The sequence below is a fragment of the Mizuhopecten yessoensis genome, unplaced genomic scaffold (genome assembly GCF_002113885.1).
Source record: "Mizuhopecten yessoensis strain PY_sf001 unplaced genomic scaffold, ASM211388v2 scaffold3453, whole genome shotgun sequence".
Taxonomy (NCBI): Eukaryota; Metazoa; Mollusca; class Bivalvia; order Pectinida; family Pectinidae; genus Mizuhopecten; species Mizuhopecten yessoensis.
In genome coordinates, this window is record NW_018405052.1 from 482,864 (window position 1) to 508,235 (window position 25,372).

Below are 25,372 nucleotides of genomic sequence, written 5' to 3' on the forward strand. Positions count from 1 at the left end.
CCCAGTACTTACATTCCTAAACAGTTTAGTACCCCTCTATAGGCTTACAGAAACCAGAGTCTAATGGAAACAAAAGGCCAATATGGCCCCAGTACTTACATTCGTAAACAGTTTAGTACTGCTCTATAGGCTTACAGAAACCAGAGTCTAATGGAAACAAGAGGCCAATATGGGCCCAGTACTTACATTCGTAAACAGTTTAGTACCCCTCTATAGGCTTACAGAAACCAGTATCATGGAAACAAGAGGCCAATATAGCCCCAGTTCTTACATTCTCAAACAGTTCAGTACTCCTCCCCTGGCCAAAATATTCACATCCCAAAACATATCTTCTGGTATATCCTTTTCTATGGCCCCAAATACCGACATCCCTAGATACTTTTATTCCCTTACTATAGCCTCAAATAATGACATTCCAAAACACTTGCATACCCTTCTAGGGCCCCTTATACCAACACTCCAAAACACTTCCATACTGATTCTACGGCCTCAGTACTGAAATACCTATACCCCTTCTATGGCCCCAGTACTGAAATACCTATACCCCTTCTATGGCCCCAGTACTGAAACACCTATACCCCTTCTATGGCCTCAGTACTGAAACACCTATACCCCTTCTATGGCCCCAGTACTTACATCCCCAACCAGTTCTATATATTTCTCCACAGGCCCCTAATACTCACATCTCCAAAAGCTTCCGTGCCCCCTTCTATGCCTCCACAGGCCCTTGCTATTTCGCCTTTGAAGATTGGAGTGTTATTCAACATGATTACTGCTTCCTTCACACCCCGATAGGAATGAATCCTTGATTTGTTATAATTCTAAAATAAAAGTGTGGAGCTTATTAAAATTGAGTGTCTCCAGATAATATATTAATAATACAGTGGCTTAGGCTTCATGTACATTATGTTACAAACTGTTAATTAAATCATTCCTTTTAGTAATAGTCTAAATTTCTGTAATACAAACTGTTAATTAAATAATTCCTTTTAGTGATTAGAGTCCAAATTTCTATATGACAAACTGTTAATTAAATCAATCCTTTCATTTCAGGTAATTTTGAAGGTTTCATAACAGTTCATCTCAATAAGGACATTTTTACCAATTTTTTGCTTTTTGAAAAATGCTTACCCATATCCTCATCATTGCTACCTTGCATGGTTTCTCAAACATGATATACACTTGATGTTTGCCTGTATGGTTAAATGGGGCCAGCCACATGTGGACATCGTCCCGCGTGCGGTTTACACCGTCTATCAGGTTGCTCACTACACGAGGATCCTTGTTGTACTCTGGCAAGATATTGATGTCCAGGGGGTCGGCTGTAATCTGTTGATAAAAAACATTGGCACACTTAATTTATCATCTCTTTATTAATATTCATTTGTTTCCAAAACTAATTCCTTAAGAAATTGAAGATATTAAAGAGGACAAAAAGTGTTAATAATATACAGGTTTAATTGATCTGATTGTTGATGACAATGCTATGGGATAGTAGTAAGTCCACAGTTCACTCTATATGACCTGTCAGAACTGACCTTTGTGATGACCACTGGCTCTCCTGTACTGGAGAATACCTCTATTCCTGTCAAACCAACGTAGTGGTTGTCTCCCCATGTGGATCGAATGTCTATCACTAAGTCTTTACCATAGGGCAGCTCTGGAATGATGAAGTCTTCGTCCCTGGAACAGATATATACATCCTCATTTACCTTGGTGTGTATCGTATGTATCAGACATGTACATGCTGATGTGGTATACAGAGTCAATCAGGGAAACTCAGACAGTTCACAGAAACTTAGGTCATATATATATATGTATGTTGTAAATATATACATTTAAAAAACACAACATATGCTGTATCAGTTTGCATGTAATATTGTCCAAATGATTGCTAAACATAGGAGACAATGATGTTACTAACTCCTGTCATTTCCTCACAGACTGAAACTTGTTACTTACTCCAAAGATACCCCTGAAGAGGCAGTCTCTGATGTTATTTAATAGTCATGTGCCGCGAAACAGTCTCATGTTACTTCACAGACATGTCCTGAGAGAGTCTCTCATGTAACAAAATTCACAGACATGTCCTGAGAGAGTCTCTCATGTAACTAACTTCACAGACATGTCCTGAGAGAGTCTCTCATGTAACTAACTTCACAGACATGTCCTGAGAGAGTCTCTCATGTAACTAACTTCACAGACATGTCCTGAGAGAGTCTCTCATGTAACTAACTTCACAGACATGTCCTGAGAGAGTCTCTCATGTAACTAACTTCACAGACATGTCCTGAGAGAGTCTCTCATGTAACTAACTTCACAGACATGTCCTGAGAGAGTCTCTCATGTAACTAACTTCACAGACATGTCCTGAGAGAGTCTCTCATGTAACTAACTTCACAGACATGTCCTGAGAGAGTCTCTCATGTAACTAATTTCACAGACATGTCCTGAGAGAGTCTCTCATGTAACTAACTTCAGACATGTCCTGAGAGAGTCTCTCATGTAAATAACATCACAGACATGTCCTGAGAGAGTCTCTCATGTAAATAACTTCAGACATGTCCTGAGAGAGTCTCTCATGTAAATAACATCACAGATATGTCCTGATAGAGTCTCTCATGTAAATAACATCACAGACATGTCCTGATAGAGTCTCTCATGTAAATAACATCACAGACATGTCCTGAGAGAGTCTCTCATGTAAATAACATCACAGACATGTCCTGATAGAGTCTCTCATGTAAATAACACCACAGACATGTCCTGATAGAGTCTCTCATGTAAATAACATCACAGACATGTCCTGAGAGAGTCTCTCATGTAAAAAACATCACAGACATGTCCTGATAGAGTCTCTCATGTAAATAACTTCACAGACATGTCCTGAGAGAGTCTCTCATGTAACTAACTTCATAGATATGTAACTCATGTAACTAACTTCATAGACACGTCATGAGAGAGTCTCTCATGTAACTAACTTCATAGATATGTAACTCATGTAACTAACTTCATAGACATGTCTTAAGAAATAGTTTCCTGTGTTACTTACTGAACTGATATTTCCTCAGTCTCAGTAACAGGATCTTTTGGAACAGTCTCCCCCTCCTCCTCAACGATGGTGGGCTGGGGCTTTCCCAGTGGCTTCAGATACTCATCTAAGGCATCATCTATAACATAGAGTTGCAGTTGTACAATTCATACTATATTTCGCTCAAGTACTCACAGGAACAAAAGAAGTGTCATTTTTTAAACAGTACCTATATTTTTCAAATAAATCTTCTGATCATTTCATCCCTCACCAGCCCCACTCTTTTTCCAAATACTTGATTTTGTCAGAAAATTATTATAGCATATATTTCAAGTTTCAATTTTAAGAGTTTCGTATTTGTTGCGACAATTATACCTACCATCTAAGTCCATGGATATTCTGCCTTTTTGATGTCGGTCAAACATGTTTAGAGATCCCCAGGATTCTTCCAGGTTCTTTTTTTGTGTTTCACGCCACTTGGCTCGGTTTTGCTGAATCTTTTGCATGGGTGTGGAGTTGGATTTGTCACCTTCTGTAACCAACAAAATGTAAAAGTAGAGATTTTCCTAAGATGCAGAAAGTAGCACAGACATGGCAGCAAACACAAAATGTAGACAGACATGGCAGCAAACACAAAATGTAGACAGACATGGCAGCAAACACAAAATGTAGGAAATATCAGTAAGTTATCTCTGTTACGTTTCATAACACTGAATCAAAACAGACACACAGATCTTAGAACATATGAGGAAAGGTTGTGGTTGCCTAAAATGATAAAATATACAATATATACTTGTTCTACTTGTTCTGTATTCAAATGTGTCCTTGTGAATTAATTGATAATCCTGGCGATTAAATGCAACATATACATCGCACAAGATATAATTGATACAAAAGCCAAAGTAACAGCTACCTGAGATATCTTTATCATTGATAACTAAGACCAAAGTAACAGCTAACTGAGATATCTTTATCATTGATAACTTAGACCAGAGTAACAGCTACCTGAGATATCTTATATCATTGATAACTTTGACCAAAGTAACAGCTAACTGATAACTTAGACCAAAGTAACAGCTAACTGAGATATATTACATCACTGATAACTTAGACCAAAGTAACAGCTACCTGAGATATCGTATATCATTGATAACTTAGACCAAAGTAACAGCTACCTGAGATATCTTATATCACTGATAACTTAGACCAGAGTAACAGCTAACTGAGATATCTTACATCACTGATAACTTAGACCAAAGTAACAGCTACCTGAGATATCTTATATCACTGATAACTTAGACCAGAGTAACAGCTACCTGAGATATCTTATATCACTGATAACTTAGACCAAAGTAACAGCTAACTGAGATATCTTACATCACTGATAACTTAGACCAGAGTAACAGCTACCTGAGATATCTTATATCACTGATAACTTAGACCAAAGTAACAGCTACCTGAGATATCTTATATCATTGATAACTTAGACCAAATTAACAGCTACCTGAGATATCTTGGATCACTGATAACTTAAGACCAATGTAACAGCTACCTGAGATATCTTATATCATACGCAAGGTATTCCTATATAACTGGTTACTTACCTTTTAGGGGTGGCTTGTCTTCATTAAACACTGTTTTTAATTCTGATTTTCTGTAAAGTACACCAATATTTAAATGAGGATATAGTCTATAAAGTAAGACACATGCATCTAACATATTACAGATTCGTGCCTGCTATTCTAACAAAGCAAATAGTTTTTGCTATGTTAAATTGGTTTCTTAAATTCAACTTAGAAATTCATATTGGAAAAATACTCATTTCTCAATATGCATAAATAAAGAAAACAGAGCTATACAGACCACAAATAAGTGGTGATCTATACAGAAACTAGAGCCGATTATCTACTTACTTGGGCCACATGGCCATCTCCTCCTCGATGAGTTGGTCGACAGTCTCTGGTGAGTCCTCTCGTACTGGTGCAGCCTCTGTCATGCTCACAGGGTCTGGCTGAGATATTATTTGGCTTGCTACTGGATTCTCAAAAGCTCCTGTTCAACAACAAAAAGCAAATATAATAAGATTTTTAGGAGATATTTCAAATAAGTTCATGACTGTTTGTTTCATTTGAAGGATGTTTGTTGATGTTGTGTTCCAAAGCTGAGGTCGAAACGAAAGATTGATGCTGCACTTGCTTACCTGACACATCTTCTGCTTTCAGCCACTTTGGAATGTCTTTTTTCCTTTTTTGTTCTCTGAAGATCAAATAATACAAATTGTCACTAACATTTGACTGATCTATCTAGAAAAGAATGTACAAGAATTTATGGCAGGTCAGATCCTTGTAATGTTGTGAGTCAATATCATCTCTATTTTCAAAACTACCGGGTAGTTTTTGTAATGAATAGGTTCTCCTCATACACCATTTTCATATTAACAGTTGCAAAGCAATGATGGTTATAAAATACAATACATGGCTCGCTGTCTTACATATCCTTTAGTCCATGGTTTAGACTAGCTCTTGTTCAGTGCAGTGTTCAGCTTCAGCCTCTTGTTCATTGTAAGGGTTAGCTTTACCTCAATATCACAACAGATTTCAGCTATATATCTTATTCAAGCATGATTCAGAATTACCTCTATAAGTTCAGGTCTCAACTTTAATGCAATGCCTGAGCAGGGTGCATGCAGTCTTACCTCTGGTTCAGAGCAGGGTGCATGCAGCCTTACCTCTGGTTCAGAGCAGGGTGCATACAGCCTTACCTCTGGTTCAAGGATTTAGACTGACCTCTAGTTCAGTTCAGGGCTCAGTCTTACCTCTGGTTCAAGGATTTAAACTGACCTCTAGTTCAGTTCAGGGCCCAGTCTTACCTCTGGTTCATCTGCTTCAACTGCTGTATCATGGACGTGTCCCCCTGACTCTGTGAGACTGAGTCATGGACTGACACGGACACCTCAGCTCGCTGATCCTCAGACTGCGATACGGGGGGCTTTTCTTCTGACTTCTTCACCGGACGTGGTGGTCGCTGGTCAGCACTGTAACCATGGAACAGGATATGAGATTACCGGGTAGGACCTGGACTAGTCTAGGGCTTTTCTGACTCTACATATTAACCTGGTACATGTAATTAGAAGTTACAATGAAGGAAAAATATAACTTCCTATTTTCCTAATGACACCAAAATGACCAATATACGTAGTGTTCTAGTAATGAAAACTGTCCAGACAACATATCATAGACAATTTGACTTAAATGATGTATATGAAATAAATCTTTTAGCACACTACTGTCACAACTGTTTTGAAATACACAGCATGTTTATAAGTTTGATTATTGGTGATTATTTTAATCACTTACATAATAAGCAGTACTGTACAGATAAACTGATCTCTTACAACTCTATATTTATAGTTTCCAAGTCAATTTGGATGTTTGTATTAGAAATTAATTCAAATTCTCAAGTTTGGTGAGAAAAGTGCGACACCTACATGGATGACCATTGGTCACTACACTATCAGGTGTTAATCTGACGACTTACCTGTACAGCAGCTGACCGTGAGTGGTCACAACATTGTCATGGACTTACAGAGGATAATTCACCTGTATGCCAGCTAACCAGTCATGTGCATGTGAATTTTTAATCTATTTACAAACTCTAACCAATTTTCACTGTATGAATGATTAATTTTAACGGTGTGACATCAGACAATCTTTATGATAACACCATACAGATATACCTGCCTTTACAGCAGTGCACAGTAGCCGGTCGTTATACACCAATTAATTCATCAATAATGCACAGGGTTCCATCGTCCAATATCCCAAATGACACCTGAACATTTACCTATCATGCATTAGGATAATGTGTATGTGGTAAAAGCCTTATATGTATAGTATACCAAAATGTTAATGGTCAACACCAGGTGAAGGCAGGATCCCCTTGACACATGTTAACTTTGGCCTGCTAGCCTCTGTTACTCTTCCTAATGACACCTGCTCTCCAGAGGGGACCCCATCACTTATTTACAACAATCAAATTGTAATGTAGAAATCATGATTTGTTATGATAATTGTGAGTAAAATTAACAGGCATAAAATCTGTGCTACCTATAAATGACTGACGATGGTAACTAAAACTGACCACCAACATATCATGGACTGATGAGTAAAAGTGACCAGAATAGCACCTACCTATCAGTGACCGACAACGGTAACTAAAACCGACCACCTACCTATCATTGACAGATCGCGATGAGTCCCTTGCCTCCTCAGACGAATGACCGTCCAACTTAGCAGCCATTCTTTTGGACTTTCTTGGTGTTTTTGACCCTCGTGGTCTGCTTGGCATCCTGGACTCACCTGTACAAATCAATGTTGAATTCAAAATACATGTATATACAATTATGTCTTTTTTTCAAATCAATAGTGAGACAAACCCATTATCTATGTCACAAAAGACACCAAATTTTAACTACCAGGTATCCTTTATGACGTTCCTGTGGAAATATGACGTTGGTCACTGCAGACATGTACCTGTACAGCTAAACCAGATTATTTAGACCACAACCTAAATAGTGAATACATGAGTAATAGGAGTGGATAAATGCATGGCCAGACCAGGGTTCTTTTCATGTGTGAAGATTATAAAAAAAAATCCTGTTTTATCAATTTCTTTGTTTACAAGTATTATGAAGATGCTAATGGTTTTGTATGCTTTGTTTTCCTTTCTGAATGTTGAGCTTCTGAACAAACGAAAGAAACACTTTTGTGGAGTGACACTGATTGCGCCCTACTGGGTTCTCTCTCTGGCTCACTGAACCCAAGACCCTCCAAACTCTAGACGGATGCTCTACCAATTGAGCTACCTCGTCACCAATGATCAACCCAGCCCAGTTTCGCTTATTCTTCCCTCCTTACTCTAAGTCTTCGCCCCTGAAAACATCACTGTTTTTAACCCAGGTTCAGCATTCACCAAGTACCTGAAACAGGGTTGGTTAAAGGCACCAAATGTAGTAAGATATACCTGTAGAATACCTGTGTATTAAGATATACATGTAGAACACCTGTATATTAAGATATACCTGTATAACACCTGTGTATTAAGATATCCCTGTAGAATCCCTGTGAATTAAGATATACCTGTATAACACCTGTGTATTAAGCTATACCTGTAGAACACCAGTGTATTAAGATATACCTGAAGACCACCTGTGTATTAAGATTTACCTGTAGAACACCTGAGTATTAAGATATACCTGTAGAACCCCTGTGTATTAAGATATCCCTGTAGAACACCTGTGAATTAAGATATACCTGTATAACACCTGTGTATTAAGCTATACCTGTAGAACACCAGTGTATTAAGATATACCTATAGAACACATGTGTATTAAGATATTCCTGTAGAACACCTGTGTATTATGATATACCTGTAGAATACCTGTGAATTAAGATATACCTGTAGAAAACCTGTGTATTAAGATATACCTGAAGACCACCTGTGTATTAAGATATCCCTGTAGAACACCTGTGAATTAAGATATACCTGTAGACCACCTGTGTATTAAGATATACCGGTAGAACACCTGTGTATTACGATATAACTGTAGAACGCCTTTGTATTAAGATAAACCTGTAGAACACATGTGTATTAAGATATTCCTGTAGAACACCTGTGTATTAAGATATACCTATAGAACACCTGTGTATTAAGATATACCTGTAGAACACCTGTATACAGTAATAAGATATCTTCATGCTACACAATATTAAGTATATTAAAACAGTGGCGGTATGGAAGTATGGTATTGTACATGCTGTACAGGATAACAACGTTAATATCCTATTATGATCACGATAGTAGAAGAAATTGTTCTTTTCAGAGGTAGTTTAATATTTCCTCAGCCAATCAGAAAGGCAGCATCACAGCATGTACATTTCAGTATCCCCAGATGTCACCTCTACTGAGCTAATATGTACTTTTACATTGGATGTTGATTCTGCTATACCCATAGAGTAAGATACAAGTGTTTTACCTACTGCGCAACACATGGGTACCATACCTGAGCACCAGTGCTACACCTGTATACAGTATATATAGACATATGTTTACCTGTTATACTTGCACTTGCATGTCTGGTGTTGCACCTGTATACATGTGTACTTAGGAACATGTATACCTGAACAACTGTGTATTAAGATACCTGCACCTCTGTGTACTTAGACAACTGTATACCTGTTAACGACACCTGTTATACCTGCACACCTGTGTACTAAGACACCTGGATATCTGGTATTACACCTGTATATATGAGCAGCAACTTCTGTGTCACCATGGTAACATGCATGTGCTAAGACGGCCAGTAAGTCCACAATCTAATTATACCACACACCGCAAGGCTATGGTGGTGCCATATTGATTATAAATAACCATCTACCCAGAGAAGCCCCAATAAACTCCAGTGAATGTTGCTTCCATACTTAGCATTTATTATGGAAAATACAACACCTCAATGACAGTTTCGTTAGCACATTGTAAATAAATATGCACGTGCAAATTTAAAAGTATTTTCCATAAAATGTCTTCTTTTTTTCCCCTCACATAAGACATTTTAAACTGTAACGATTTATATCAAATAATCAAATATTTTGCATACAATTAGTCATTCCAACCTTTAAGAAGACATGACACTGACGTGTGAATTAAAATGTGTTTGTTGACATGTGGCTAAAAACATATGGATTCGTTTGACACCAGATAGATAAGTTAGTAACTATAAACTGCTGGTAAGAAATGACACAGGAGACACATGAGAGGTCCGAGGAGATGATGGCCGTGAGACGTACGAGGTGATAAGGGGAAGTGGGAGACAATGACAATGTGTGAAAAGACCACTGTGAGAGGTGAATGAGGCGATGACCAAATACACACCCATATTCGACTTGTCCTGCCTCTTCATCTCAGACAAACAGGTTCTCTTTCCTTGAATGTTTTATATACCAAACTGATAACCTGTCCAACCACAACATCCATGGCTATACGAATACACAAACCGTTACCTGTGGCAGGTGCCATTCAAATTCATTAAAACTCCTGAACATTCAGCACAGATGACCTGTTATATTTATAGATATGTCATTTTACACACAGGTATGCTAATGGAGTTAATCAATGTGTACTGATACATAAAATCGCACCGCACAGAGTAACAGGATATTTACCTGAGTAGTAATACCAGTATACATAGTTAATATCAAACCCTTGGCCGTATATGAATGTATACTGAAAATGAAAGGTGAATGTATGGTATACTGTTTTTGCAAGGGATGTTGAGGTATTGATTGGTACAAGTATTTAAGTATAGAGCATACCTTTAAAAGTTAAATCCTGACGATTTGACTTATACAGTTTACTAAATTAAATGTAAACGTGACACCATGAATACTGGCAGTGGGTGGGTGGGGGGTACTGGTACATTAGATGAGGAGGGGGAGGGGATACCAGTTGTGGAGTGGGGTACTAGGTGTGTAAAACATCATAAATACCTATAGGTATAGCTAGGTAATACCACAGAAAACAACTTAAACGATAGGTTTCTGCAGGTCATGAATTTTTATTGCAAATGAATGTTTAATTTCTTTTTGTTTCCTTCTATTTTTGACCAGATATATGACATAAAAAAACATTCCATGTAAAAGATGTTACTCTCAAGACATCATAATACTTCAGTTTCACACTTTACCACTGGTAAATATATTGATAAGCTCAATATAAAAGTTTGAAAATGATAACAATTGCAAAATATGAATGACTATATTAGGTTCAATACTATACAAGGTGGCTGAGTGGTGGGGTGTGACTGGGGTTTAACTCCCTGACTGGACATGAAAAGATTTTTTGGTCACCTGTCTGACCATGTGGGTTTTCTCTGAGTAGTCCGGCTTCCTCCCACAAGAAGACTCCTGCATGCTTCTATCTTGGCCAACACAGAGTTATTAATTTAACTTGTAATAACATGTTTCATAATTGTTGTAAAATAAATAAAGTTTACACTTTTTTAGATTCTATTTGGAATCTGTTAGTGTTTCCATAACAATTATACAACCTTACCTTTTGAAACTCCCTTGTTCAACTCCATAAGATACAAACTAGAATGTTTATGCTCAGTAGATGAACTGTTCAAACTTTTCCAAAGAGGAGAAACAAATGCAACATGCTTGCTTTCCTTAAAACTTTCTTTTCTATGACTATTGTCTCTTTCCACTGGCTTGTGAAATGGGTTAAGTTTCGGTAAAGTCACCATGTTCGTGTTTGCTGCCATGCTCGTGTATGGACCGCGTGTCGATGTTACCCCTCTGTAGCTGTCTAGTACCCCAATACCAGTGTCTCGAGTCAGTGTGGGTGGTGACAGATCTGGCAATGGTTCCTCTAACGAATTAAAAAGTTTTGCGTTGATGGATAACTTAGTTGGTGTCTGGGTGGGCTTCTTCATGTTTCCATGGAGACTGAGCTGTAACCCCGGGTAGCTGTTGACGATGGGTTTCCTGGCATGAGGAGGAGGAATAACATTGGACCAAATGTTGGACCGCAGACCTGGAGGTCCACCATTCCTCCGGATCCTCTGGAGAGCCAATTTCTCCTCTTCTCCATTCCAGGTCCTTCTCTTTCGTAGAGGAACATGAGGCAAGGTTTCCTTATGATGAGATCTCACATTAAATATAGGCAGGGTACGAGATTGTCTTCTCCTGTTCTCAGAATCCTGACTCCTGACCTCCTCCATGATGTTTGTGTCCTGGTCCTATCTCCCTGTCATTGTATTAGGATGTTTCTTCGACTCTCCCCTCTGAGTTAAACCATTTCCTTTCTTAGGTATCATACTTTTATAATAAACTCCTACAAAAGTGTTGGTATCAGACCATGTCATTCTACTATATACAAGGAACTCCACACGTTAGTATGTCACCAGAGAAAAGACTCTCTCTGCAAAGTTACAGTAGATAATAGCGATCTATACACACGTTGTTGTCAAGACTTCCTATCTATGTCTTCTACATTACTAAACTGTCTACGAAAGACAAAGTCTGGTTGTCATCTAGTCTTTTGGTCTCTCACACCTTGGAACACAATCCTTGTACACGCAGATTAATCAACGTGAACAAATAGGTTCACCACAGTGAAAAAAACCATGAAGTTGTGAATGGATCACCGGCATGTGCCATCAGGATGATTTAATACAAAACCAATAAAAACCTAAATAACACTAAATATTGATGAGGAAATGTCAGTGAACAGAAAACTGTGTTATTGTGGTTACTAAGTGTGGGGGGATTGTAATAGCACTAAGTGTTGGACACTTTCAGACCTATTCACATAACAGGACCCGTCAGTGAAGGCTTACTACACATACAAAGTTTAATGTCATTATATAAATTAATATGAATGATCTATAAGTTGATTGTGATTGGCGAGTTTCGTCTGAACAGTGCCTCACACAAGCCACAGGCAGACCTGTATACAGTTATCTACAGGATAATCTAATACTATTGTTGAGACCCTGGGGACCATCACTGAATATAGATCAACACGGCCAACACTCGGGCTATAGATACAACAAAATCAGCTGTGTATAACTGATCAAGATCTTATCAGCCAAAACTGGCCGTTCAGATCTAGGTTGTTATAGATATACCATGTCATACCTCTCAACTTTCTAAAATTTTAATGGGGAGAAACTGAATAGCAAAGTTAATGTTTGTAATGCCTATGTGTGAATAATCCAATGTTCTGTACGACCAAATATATATAAATATGCAAACGAATATCACAGATATATATATACCTCAGGTTAACAACAGGTTATTATAGATACACCACAGGTTACCAAAGATTATTACTAATAAACCACAGGTTAACAACAGGTAATTATAGATACACCACAGGTTACCGAAGATTATTACTGATAAACCACAGGTTACATATAGGTTATTACAGATTACTGATAAACCACATGATACATATATAGGATATTACAGATATACCACAGGTTACAGATAGGTTATTACAGATATACCAGAGGTTACAGATAGGTTATTACAGATATACCACATATAACAGATAGGTTATTACAGATATACCACAGGTTATAGATAGCCTATTACAGATGTACAGATATACCACAGGTAACACATAGGTTATATTTATTACAGATATACCACAGGTAACAGATAGGTTATTACAGATGTAAAGATATACCACAGGTAACAGATAGGTTATTACAGATGTACAGCTATACCACAGGTAACAGATAGGTTATTACAGATATACCACAGGTTACCGAAGATTATGACTGATTATAAGCCACAAGTTACATAAAGGTTATTTCACATGTACCACAGGTTACAGACAGATTATTACAGATAAACCATAGGTTACAGACAGGTTATTACAGATATACCACAGGTTACAGATAGGTTATTACAGATATACCACAGGTAACAGGTAGGTTATTACAGATATACCACAAGTTACCGAATATTATAACTGATAAATCACAGGTTACAGACAGGTTATAACCGATTTTTCATCGTATCTGTGATATAAATATATTCAAGGAAGAAAATGCAAATTGTCACCTTTTTTATCTCATCATATAAAACTTTAAAGGAATTCTGTCACATATATGTACACAGTTGACACAGAAACATTCATATTGAACTTAAAGTAACATACAGAAAGTGTGGAAAACTACAGATTTGATATGAACATGTGCAGAACAGAAACCATTGCTGTGATATGTTACAGAAACCATTGCTGTGACATATTACAGAAACCATTACTTTGATATGTTACAGAAACCATTGCTGTGATAGCTGTGACATGTTACAGAAACCATTGCTGTGATAGCTGTGACATGTTACAAAAACCATTGATGTGACATGTTACAGAAACCATTGCTGTGACATGTTACAGAAACCATAGCCAAGATATGTTACAGAAACCTTTGCTGTGACATGTTACAGAAACCACAGCTGTGATATGTTACAGAAACCATTGCTGTGATATGTTACAGAAACCATAGCTGTGATATGTTACAGAAACCATTGCTGTGATATGTTACAGAAACCATAGCTGTGATATGTTACAGAAACCATAGCTGTGATATGTGACAGAAACCATTGCTGTGACATGTTACAGAAACCATAGCCAAGATATGTTACAGAAACCATTGCTGTGACATGTTACAGCAACCATTGCTGTGATATGTTACAGAAACCATTGCTGTGACATGTTACAGATAGCCAAGATATGTTACAGAAACCATTGCAGTGACATGTTACAGAAACCATTGCTGTGATATGTGACAGGAACCATTGTTGTGATAGCTGTGACATGTTACAGAAACCATTGCCGTGATAGCTGTGACATGTTACAAAAACCATTGATGTGACATGTTACAGAAACCATTGCTGTGACATGTTACAGAAACCATTGCTGTGATAGCTGTGACATGTTACAGAAACCATTGCTGTGATATGTGACAGAAACCATTGTTGTGATAGCTATGACATGTTACAGAAACCATTGCTGTGATATGTTACAGAAACCATTGCTGATATGTTACAGAAACCATAGCTGTGATATGTTACAGAAACCATTGCTGATATGTTACAGAAACCATAGCTGTGATATGTGACAGAAACCATAGCTGTGATATGTTACAGAAACCATAGCTGTGATATGTTACAGAAACCAAAGCTGTGATATGTTACAGAAACCATAGCCAAGATATGTTACAGAAACCATAGCCAAGATATGTTACAGAAACCATAGCTGTAATATGTGACAGAAACCGTTGCTGTGATATGTTACAGAAACCATAGCTGTGATATGTTACAGAAACCATTGCTGTGATATGTTAAAGAAACCATAGCTGTGACATGTTACAGAAACCATTGCTGTGATATGTTACAGAAACGATTGCTATGATATGTTACAGAAACCATAGCTGTGATATGCGACAGAAACCATTGCTGTGACATGTTACAGAAACCATAGCCGAGATATGTTACAGAAATCATTGCTATGATATGTTACATAAACCATAGCTGTGATATGTGACAGAAACCATTGCTGAGATATGTTACAGAAACCATAGCCAAGATATGTTACAGAAACCATAGCCAAGATATGTTACAGAAACCATTGCTGTGACATGTTACAGAAACCATAGCCAAGATATGTTACAGAAATCATTGCTATGATATGTTACAGAAACCATAGCTGTGATATGTTACAGAAACCATAGCTGTAATATGTTACAGAAACCACTGCTATGATATTTATAATATAAAACAATTGCTTTGCAACACTAAGAAACCATTGATGTGATATTAACATACTGAAACCATTGATGTGATATTAACATACTGAAACCATTGCAGTAATATCAACATATATAAACCATTGCAGTGATATTAACATTCAGAAACCATTGCAGTGATATTAACATACAGCAACCATTGCAGTGATATTTACATACAGAAACAATTGCAGTGATATTTACATGCGTAACACATACAGAAACCACTGATCTGATATTGTCATACAGAAACCACTACTTTGATTTGTAACATACAGAAACCATCTTGGATATATACATAGAAACCATGCTGAAGTCCTGCCTTTCCATGTTAAACAATAACGGAACATTGACAAATCTAATTTAAACTATATTCACATTACATTTGTATGTAAAGAAGTTTGACCTAGTCTGCTAGGTACGAGACAAACAAGGGTTTGACAGACATTGAGAACATTATATCGGATTCAATAAAGCTATTCTTATTACTGAACAAGAGGCTCATTAGACAATGTGCTCAATATACTCTATAAACATGTATATGACCAGAATGCCAGTTAATACTAATATGTGAATATGTAACTAGTCTCTATCTTCCTAACATGTGAACATGTGACTTTAATCCCTGTTATACCTACATGTGAATGTGTAACTAGTCTCTATTACTCCTACCAAGTGACTATGTAACTAGTCTCTATTACTCCTACCCTGTGAATATGTAACTAGTCTCTATTACTCCTACCATATGACTATGTAACTAGTCTCTATTACTCCTGCCATGTGAATATGTAACTAGTCTCTATTACTCCTACCATATGACTATGTAACTAGTCTCTATTACTCCTGCCATGTGACTATGTAACTAGTCTCTATTACTCCTACCATATGACTATGTAACTAGTCTCTATTACTCCTACCCTGTGAACATGTAACTAGTCTCTATTACTCCTCCCATGTGAACATGTAACTAGTCTCTATTACTCCTACCAAGTGACTATGTAACTAGTCTCTATTACTCCTGCCATGTGAATATGTAACTAGTCTCTATTACTCCTACCCTGTGAACATGTAACTAGTCTCTATTACTCCTACAATGTGACTATGTAACTAGTCTCTATTACTCCTGCCATGTGAATATGTAACTAGTCTCTATTACTCCTACCCTGTGAACATGTAACTAGTCTCTATTACTCCTACCCTGTGAACATGTAACTAGTCTCTATTACTCCTACAATGTGACTATGTAACTAGTCTCTATTACTCCTGCCATGTGACTATGTAACTAGTCTCTATTACTCCTACCAAGTGACTATGTAACTAGTCTCTATTACTCCTGCCATGTGACTATGTAACTAGTCTCTATTACTCCTGCCATGTGACTATGTAACTAGTCTCTATTACTCCTACCAAGTGACTATGTAACTAGTCTCTATTACTCCTGCCATGTGAATATGTAACTAGTCTCTATTACTCCTACCATATGACTATGTAACTAGTCTCTATTACTCCTACCAAGTGACTATGTAACTAGTCTCTATTACTCCTACCAAGTGACTATGTAACTAGTCTCTATTACTCCTACCATGTGTATATGTAACTAGTCTCTATTACTCCTACCAAGTGACTATGTAACTAGTCTCTATTACTCCTACCCTGTGAATATGTAACTAGTCTCTATTACTCCTACCATGTGAACAGGTGACCAGAATCCTGGTTCCTATAACATGTGAATATGTATACCTAACAAATGTACACAAACCGGCCAATAAATATCCCACGGATCAATTTAGTTTTTCAATATTCCCACAGTAACTCCTCCATCTGTTGATATGTTTTAGTCAGAAGAATGTTCAATTTAACAGATAATGTTAATTTATAATATATACATAATAAGTCAAACTTACCCCTGCTGTCATCATCTGCTTCAGATCCAGATCTATCAGAAGTCACAGATGGCCTTCGTAAGTCTTTGTTTTTATCCTTTTCGGAATAGTTCATTGTTCGTGTCTCACTTCTGACCTTGACTCCATCCTTGGAGACCTTGGTCCCACTAACAGCTGTATTCTCATTGGATGAGTTGGATGACTCGCTCTGTGGACGTCTGTCTTCATTTGATGACAATCGGGAGAATGGAGGTGGTTTTTTGTAATCCTCCGTGGGTGTGCTAGGCTCTATGGAACTGGAATGTTTCTTCGTACTATCACCCCGTGATCTTGGTGACAGTGTGGGCTTCAGTAAAATACCACCTGCATCTTCCTCATGTCTGATCTTTGGTGATGTTGGGGTGGGGGATTTTTTTGACAAAGGACTAGCATTACGATTTCTAGACACAGGAGAGGTTGGCGGTTTGCTCTGAGTTGTATTACTTTGTGACTTAGTATTGGATTTGGAAGGTGGCTGTCTATCTCGACAGTCTATAACAGCACCATAGTCAAACACTTGGTTTCCACAGCCCTTATCTACAGGGCCATCAAACATCAACATCCCTCCGATGAACATTCTCGTCTCTTTGATTCCGATCTCAAGATCCTGCAAAAATAAAAGCATTGAAATAGAATTGGTAAACATACCTTTAATGATCATTGTAATTAACTAAGATTTGTGAACGAGATTCTGTTGGATCAACATGCTGTCAACCTGTAATGGAATGAAATCACAGACTTTGTGAAACGGGTACCTATGTACTTACATTTATGCTCTTGTTGTAGTTCCAGATTTTGACCTTTGAGATGTCCAGTTGTTTACCTCTAAAGCTGTGAGGGAGTAAGATACACAGCTCAACTGGATGTCCCCGTCTGTAGTTACACAGCCACATATTCCTCTCCTTACTCGTCTACGAAAAAGAAAACAATTTAATTCAATTGTCATCAAAACTTCAATATATTGGTACTGCGTTTAAAGGGACATCACGTGAAAAGGCGTTTTTTTTTAATGAATGTATGTATTGTATGCACTTCCACTTATGTTACCTCGCTATCCCCATATTCATAGTCCATTCCAAATGTCCAGTTTGACCACTTGAATTGTTCGGGAAAGCCCGGCTAAAAATAGCGCCGATAACGTCACCTGATTAGGCAGCAAACACAAGTGGTGCGAGCGAGATGAAACGGTTTACAAAGGGGCCCTCAGAGAGGGGCCGTCAGGCAACTGCAACTTCTTACCGCACTATGAAACCAAGTTATATGATTTCTAATTCCGTATTCAAACTTATTGAACAGTAATTATTCATCATCAGAAGTTAATTGCACACTTGCCAATATTAAGAATTTAAATTTATTTAGCTTTTAACATAAATTTGTTGCCAATAAAATTAAACAAAGGATGGGGCACAAGTTTTTACAATTTATCACAGCCTTCTCCCGTGACCGGTACAGGTGGTACGGGGCTAAACACTCCCTCAACAATGGGACAAACCTTTCTGTAAAAAGGAATATTCACGAGACGAATATCCCTTTTCAAATGTTTACATAAAGTGCATATATGCAATGACAAACTACACGCGAATATAAAAAGGAAACGTTTGTGAATTTATTTATTACATTAAACAACTCAATGTCTTTGGCCATTTTTTTTCTAGACCATGAATATAAATCTATGTATACTCTCTTTCCCACTTTCACTGTCTCCAAACGCTAACATTTAGGAAGTCATATTAACCATCACACACAATAAACTGTATGGCAAAACCACTACGTGTACATGTAGAATATGTGTCAATAAGGAACGTGTTGAGATACTTGATAATTATATTTTTTCAATACTTTACAGAGATTAAAGCATACTTTTAAATGGACCTTTTTATGCTGAGACAACTTTTCTTTAATCAGTTCCTTTGGTCCGAAACAGAAGCCGTAGTTATCGGCAGCACGCGCCATTTTTATAACGTAATCAAATATTTTTTCCCCTGTTTTCAATACGTATTCCGATTCTATCTGAAGTCGAAAATTTATTCTTTATAGAGAAAAGGTTGTTACATGATCATACATTCTAAGTCAACATCATATGAAAACATGAACTGTTGAAAAATTACGATTTAAAAAAAAAGTGTTATGCGATCCTATTTACTAGAAGTAGGTTCTCCTTCCTCAGTTATTCATCCTGGTCCGTCATTTTGACATTTTTAATCTAGCTGCGATAACGTAGCTTTCTGACGAAGAGCGATTTTTTTTTTATATATTGCGTCGTCGCGCCAGGGCAGGCCGGGTATTATATTAGTACTAATTTAAAACTTGCATGTCAAAACAAAAAACAATCGTTTAATTCAGCAATATAATTAAATCATACCATTTTACTGATCCCGGTAATATTATAAATTATGTAAATCTAATAGCGCACGTATCTCATTTGACCCCGAGCACCGACAGAGGATCAGAGAACAGAATACGCCGTGGCCATCACAGCAGTTATCCCTTGGGGGGCCTCATGGCAAAATCAAACTAACCAGTCACTTATCCCTTTCGTTTGCATAAACCACTGTATAATTATAAAAAAACACAAAGTAAACTCTCTCCGATACATGCCCATTAACATATTAAACTAAGTTCATCTGTGTTCAAACTCACACAATGATACTAGCGAGGTTAATAGTTTTAGATATTTATTCATAACATAAACAGCGCTAGCATTTCTGTCGATTTTATTTCAGCTTAACCGGCCGCTATCCGGAAGAAAACATGCACCGTACTGACTGCTAGGGCAGTTATTTTCTGCTTTGAATACTTCCCACTGGCAATAATGATTCCGTAACGTACCCCTTGCGCTATCTTTTGACCATTTGGCAACTATTCGCTTCGTAGCTGACACGGTACAACACTTTTCTTTGGCTTACTTCACACGGCCAGTCATTTTGTTTACAAAGAAATGGTGTGCTATGCGCATGCGCTAGTAGAGGGAAATCCCTTAACAAAACGTTGGTCAGACAGGTAGAAATACCGATGATTATCTTAGATTTAATCATTTTTATGAATCTATTTCAGCCAAATCCGATCGGCATTTTCCATAAGGAGTCTCACTTGATATGTTTATGTAGTATTTAGAAAAAAGACACAAAAAAAAGTTACTTCAGCGTGATGCCCCTTTAATCTACATGGTGTTGAAATACCAAAATCTACTTACCTACATTTTCCATTTTCAACAAAATTTTATCTTTATCAAATATTCACAATTCTACTAACAGAAGTTAGTGAGAAGCATTAGACAACTAATGATGCCAGGAAAACTTTGACTGACCTTGTATTTGCCGTTGAAGAGGACACTGATTGGTGACTGTTGTTCCTGGGCTCCATGAACAGTTATGTTGTCAGGAAAGACTGGCACAAGATGACCATCTACGTCAAAGAACTGTATTTCAGTGAGACCCAGCAGTGCAGGGTGACCCCAGTTTGATGTGATCTCAAGGTTTACCTCAATACCTTCATCCACCATCTTGTTGGAAGATTTCTGAAAAAAAGTGTTAATTCCAAGCATAAAATAATCATTCAGGTAGGTGGTTTATGTGACTTCGGATCTTTTTGGATGCCTGGAACCCTTAATTTTCAGAATACAAATGTATCTGCACATATCCTTGGCTATGTGACAAAACATTCCCTTGAAAGAGTTACCAAATTCATTTGAATTTGATATGAAGTAAGTTTCAGCTCAGAAGAACCCATTGGCAATCCCTTGAATAGATTATTAATCTGAGTGTTGTAAATGTTGAAACCTATTATGGGTGATAGTGAGCTTTAAGCATTTCACTGCTTTCTACAAGAGAATAGTGAGCTGCTGTATTTCACTGCTTTCTACAAGAGAATAGTGAGCTGTTGTATTTCACTGCTTTCTACAAGAGAATAGTGAGCTGCTGTATGGGGCCTGCTTACCTCCACAGATTTCTGCACAGACTTTTGAACAGACTTTTGTACAGGTTTTTGCACGGATTTACGAGTTGATTTCTGTGCTGATTTCTGTACCATGTCTTGGACAGGTTTAGTGGCTTTGACTGGCTGACTTGGGGATGGTTTGGGAATGTGCTGTAGTTCATCTTCCATGGAGTCATCAAGGTCTCCTAGAACCTTCATCAACTTCTTCTGCTGTCTGTAGAGATAGTGCATAACATTATGTGAGGTTATTCTGACTTGAGAAGTTAGTTTCTGAACAGCTCACATGTTGATTAAGAGAGAAGTAGTGTTACCTTCAAAATGTGTTTAAAGAGAAATTAAAGAAGAAAAGACAGTTTTCACAGTTAGCCAACTTAGCCTTATACAAGATCCATATTAAACTTAAAAAACATGACATAGAATGAGCTCAAACATCTGTTCTAACCAAGGCTATAAGTAGTTTTTCTTACTTTGGCTGCATCATGAGGACCTTCTTCATAATGTTTGTCAGTCTATCATCAGCCAGGAAGCTCTTGGAGTCATTAGTACTGTCCCTTGAGGCAGTAGCAGGCTTAGAGCGAGGACTGGCTAAGGGTCCCGATCTTCTCGTTTCAGACTTTCTCAACGGCGAATCCTTACTAACAGATGGCTTGGGACCCTACAACGAAATCATAAATCTGACTGGTTATATTACTGTATCCTTTATTTATACAGAAGTATAGACTACTGGTAGCTACGACAGTTATAATACAATGATTTTTCATTTTTCTTATTGTTACCCACAATAGACAGTTTGTTTTAATACTGTGCTTAGTACATCCAATTACCTTAAATGTTATATGTCTCCTGCTTGTTAATCTACTATGCTGAGTCACCAAAATCGTACCAAACATCAAAATATCACACTAATAGTCAAGTTCTGACCACTGAGGTAAGAAGCCCACTGCTGACCAGACCAGTGATAACATCAAACAGTTGTGGCTTCTTCTCTCATGGTTTTTTATGTGTATTATATATTGTAACATTCTGCTAGTAATGTTCAAATTGTTCAAACAATTGCTTGCTGTAATCATATACATTTTTGCGGTTCAAATACAACCACAAAAACTGTGTAAGCAAATAAACACAAAAGTTGAATACATTTTTACTCATCTATAATATTCCATAGACAACTACAGACACTGACTAATACAAATAGGAACACCTAGACACTGAGTATGATGTACCAATAGAACGATGAGCAGATGTGGACCAATAAAACAACAGATTTATATAGACGACACCTACCTGTTTACTAACTGGTGTGGCTGGTAACTTGCGGATCTGTGGCTGTCCACCCTTGGCTGCCTTATCGTTCTCAGCCTTCAGTGCGGCCAGCACGGCCGAGGCCTCCTCCTGGGTGTCAGTGTGGTGGTCACGGTTTACCCTATTGGCTGATAGTGGACGATTCGACTTCTTGGATGGCCCATCTGAATCAAAGAAAGACAAGCTACTATGTATGTTCAATCATTTATAAATCCTCAGCGATTCAATTTGACTACAGCTTTAATCAGAAATTTAAAAAAAATTGTATACATTTTATTATGACATCGTTTACAGGTATAGAATGTCATTAAGCAGATAAATGGTATGTCAGTAGTCATATCAATGCTATGGAGATGAACACTAACACAGTGGTTCTGACTCCTTTTTACTGCTGAGTTTTGTGATCCTTTTGTCATTACTAACTTTATTAAAAGAATTTTGACAATTGTTCTTACAGAATAAGATGCTATGCCAAACTAAACTTCTTTTCAGAATTCTGGTTTATATGTGCTTTTCTTGATCAATCCAATAACATTATTTCCTTTTTTGTGGCATTCAAACATGACAACATTACTCTGAAGTGGTGTTATAATGTTAATACTGACACAGATGACAACAACCCACTTACTAGATTGTAAAACAGCAGACTTGGCTCGAGGAGTTTTCGAGCTGGTGTTGGAAGATTTACTCTGATAGCTTGTATCAATTTCCACATCCTTTTTCCTTGCTACTGACAAGTTTTTCTCCAATTTCCCTGTATTACAGTATAACATGTAATAAATATTCAATCTGATAGGCAATGGTGATAATAGCAAGGAAATCATTTGGTTTGGTTTAGGTGTAAGGTCCTATTAACAGCTAAGATCATTTAAGGGCGTTGCTAGGAGATGAAAATACCTAGCTTTTTATGACACGTTTAAGAACAATACACTTAATTTCAATGATACTGATGCGGAAAACACTTCATACTTTTTTAAATTCACAATGTGAGTAAGTATGATTTCAAGTTGTATGACATATATATTTATTTGTACCTTTTCGAACTGGGGGAGCACTTAGCTCCAGGACAATGGTGTCTGTAGGTTTAAATATAGATTTGCTGACTTTATGCTCCAGACTGAGGCTGTCCATTGCAGGGACCAAGTCCTCCTCCACCTCTTCATCCTCTTCAGGGATTGGAGAGCTCCTCGCAGAATCATCCTCATCCTGTTAAGAGAAAGAGATTATCAAATTTGTTAATTGTTCATATCTTATATAACATTTTGGATAGTAATATCATCTAGTCATTACAATGATTACAAAGGTTATTAAGATTACATGAATATTTAACATTCTTATTTTTTTCAATAGTTTCAACATCTTTTCACTTTAATAAATAGCCATGCCATCATGCAGGTATACAGGCTTGCAAAATGCTGGGTTAAAAAACGAATTATTGGAGTTTGCGGGATAAAGATAACACAAACTTACTGAACTGACATCCTTGGCCAAAGTTTCTTTGATGCTGGCATTCATTGATAAACTTTTCCTCAGTTTCTGAAGAAAAGTGTTTGAACATGCATGTATGAAAACAAAACTGGTGCACAGCATGTCATAGTTATCATAAGCTCATCCTTACCAGTAAGAAAACATAATAGTTTTCAAAACATAAACAGGAATTGACAAATATCAAGAACAGTACATGCATATTACCGGTATTTCAACAAATTTCAAATTTTGCAAATAAATGTAAGACATCTGGTATGTTATGCTCATCAACACTTTAACAAAATGACAATATATTAAGGCATATCATTAACTATGAAGTTCTGTACTAATCCTTTGTTACTGTTTTATGTAATTTGCATGTTGTGTAAAATGTACAACAACAAAGAAACAACCTTGTACTCAATCACAAGCACTTTACAAACATTACATGGGTTTTTAAGGTACCTCCTAAAAGCTTACCAACATTTTTTATTTCTTTTATTTTGTGTTCAATTAAACATGTTAATTTTCATCAAACATATTGTCTCCAACTTTGTCACGTCTCGAACTTTGTCACATCGATACAATGTGAATTAATTTGAGAAAGTCCAAACATCAGACATAAAGAAAAAATTACTTGTTAAAAGTTGGACCTCCAATAAACTTCATGGTTACCAAAAGTCTTGCAGTAATCTATATCTTTAATTTGGAAAAGAGTCTTTAAACATTTTATTCATAAGCATTTGGAAAAGAAAGAACCAGATCTGACTGGCCTTGTTGTCTACAATATTTGAAAGTATTTGAACAATGCTGTGATGATTGGTATACATCTACATCATATGTCTTAATGATATGCCTTGTTCATGCAATTCATGCAATACAACCAATGGGATATAAACGAATCAAAATTCAAACAAGGAAATACAAAACAGAATATATTATTTATAATGTCTAATTCAAAATGAAACTATATATATATAAGAATAACCATGTGGCCTCTCTTCATGCTTATTTTGTTAATTTACAACAAACATCTGCCTTTGTCCATGCCAGCCCATTCCACGGTTAGAACTAACCTTGACATCTGCAATACTCAACATGAGTTTCTCTTTCACCTCCTCATCCCCTGATGATTCTTCTGAATCAGACTCTTGTTCCCGCGGCCGGGCTTTAGGAGGCTGCTGTCTAGGTGTACTTAGTCTTCGCTTGTATCGTACACGCCCCTCCTCCTCATCACTAACTTCTACCTTCTTCTTCAGGTACTTAGACATTTTTGATTTCATCTAGAAAATTGTGTTTTTACAAAATAAGAATCAAAGAATTTTCTCCAATTACAGAAAAAAACAAGATAATACA

General features: G+C 37.1%; 1 protein-coding gene across 1 annotated transcript in view; it reads right to left on the bottom strand.

The window, feature by feature from the left end:
- LOC110447524 (protein KIAA0556 homolog) overlaps positions 1–25,372 on the bottom strand; it is a 49,292-nt gene that overhangs the window by 18,510 nt on the left and 5,410 nt on the right. Inside the window, exons 7-26 of the mRNA XM_021493291.1 lie at positions 25,093–25,299; positions 24,020–24,085; positions 23,584–23,755; positions 23,178–23,303; positions 22,532–22,713; positions 21,715–21,902; positions 21,248–21,461; positions 20,619–20,828; positions 18,079–18,222; positions 17,294–17,918; positions 7,263–7,389; positions 5,901–6,065; positions 5,232–5,287; positions 4,945–5,083; positions 4,636–4,685; positions 3,411–3,563; positions 3,053–3,170; positions 1,539–1,683; positions 1,132–1,329; positions 684–821 (exon numbers count right to left, since the gene is read on the bottom strand). Coding sequence (XP_021348966.1) covers positions 684–821; positions 1,132–1,329; positions 1,539–1,683; positions 3,053–3,170; positions 3,411–3,563; positions 4,636–4,685; positions 4,945–5,083; positions 5,232–5,287; positions 5,901–6,065; positions 7,263–7,389; positions 17,294–17,918; positions 18,079–18,222; positions 20,619–20,828; positions 21,248–21,461; positions 21,715–21,902; positions 22,532–22,713; positions 23,178–23,303; positions 23,584–23,755; positions 24,020–24,085; positions 25,093–25,299 — 3,423 coding nt within the window. The remainder of the gene's footprint in view (positions 1–683; positions 822–1,131; positions 1,330–1,538; positions 1,684–3,052; positions 3,171–3,410; positions 3,564–4,635; positions 4,686–4,944; positions 5,084–5,231; positions 5,288–5,900; positions 6,066–7,262; positions 7,390–17,293; positions 17,919–18,078; positions 18,223–20,618; positions 20,829–21,247; positions 21,462–21,714; positions 21,903–22,531; positions 22,714–23,177; positions 23,304–23,583; positions 23,756–24,019; positions 24,086–25,092; positions 25,300–25,372) is intronic.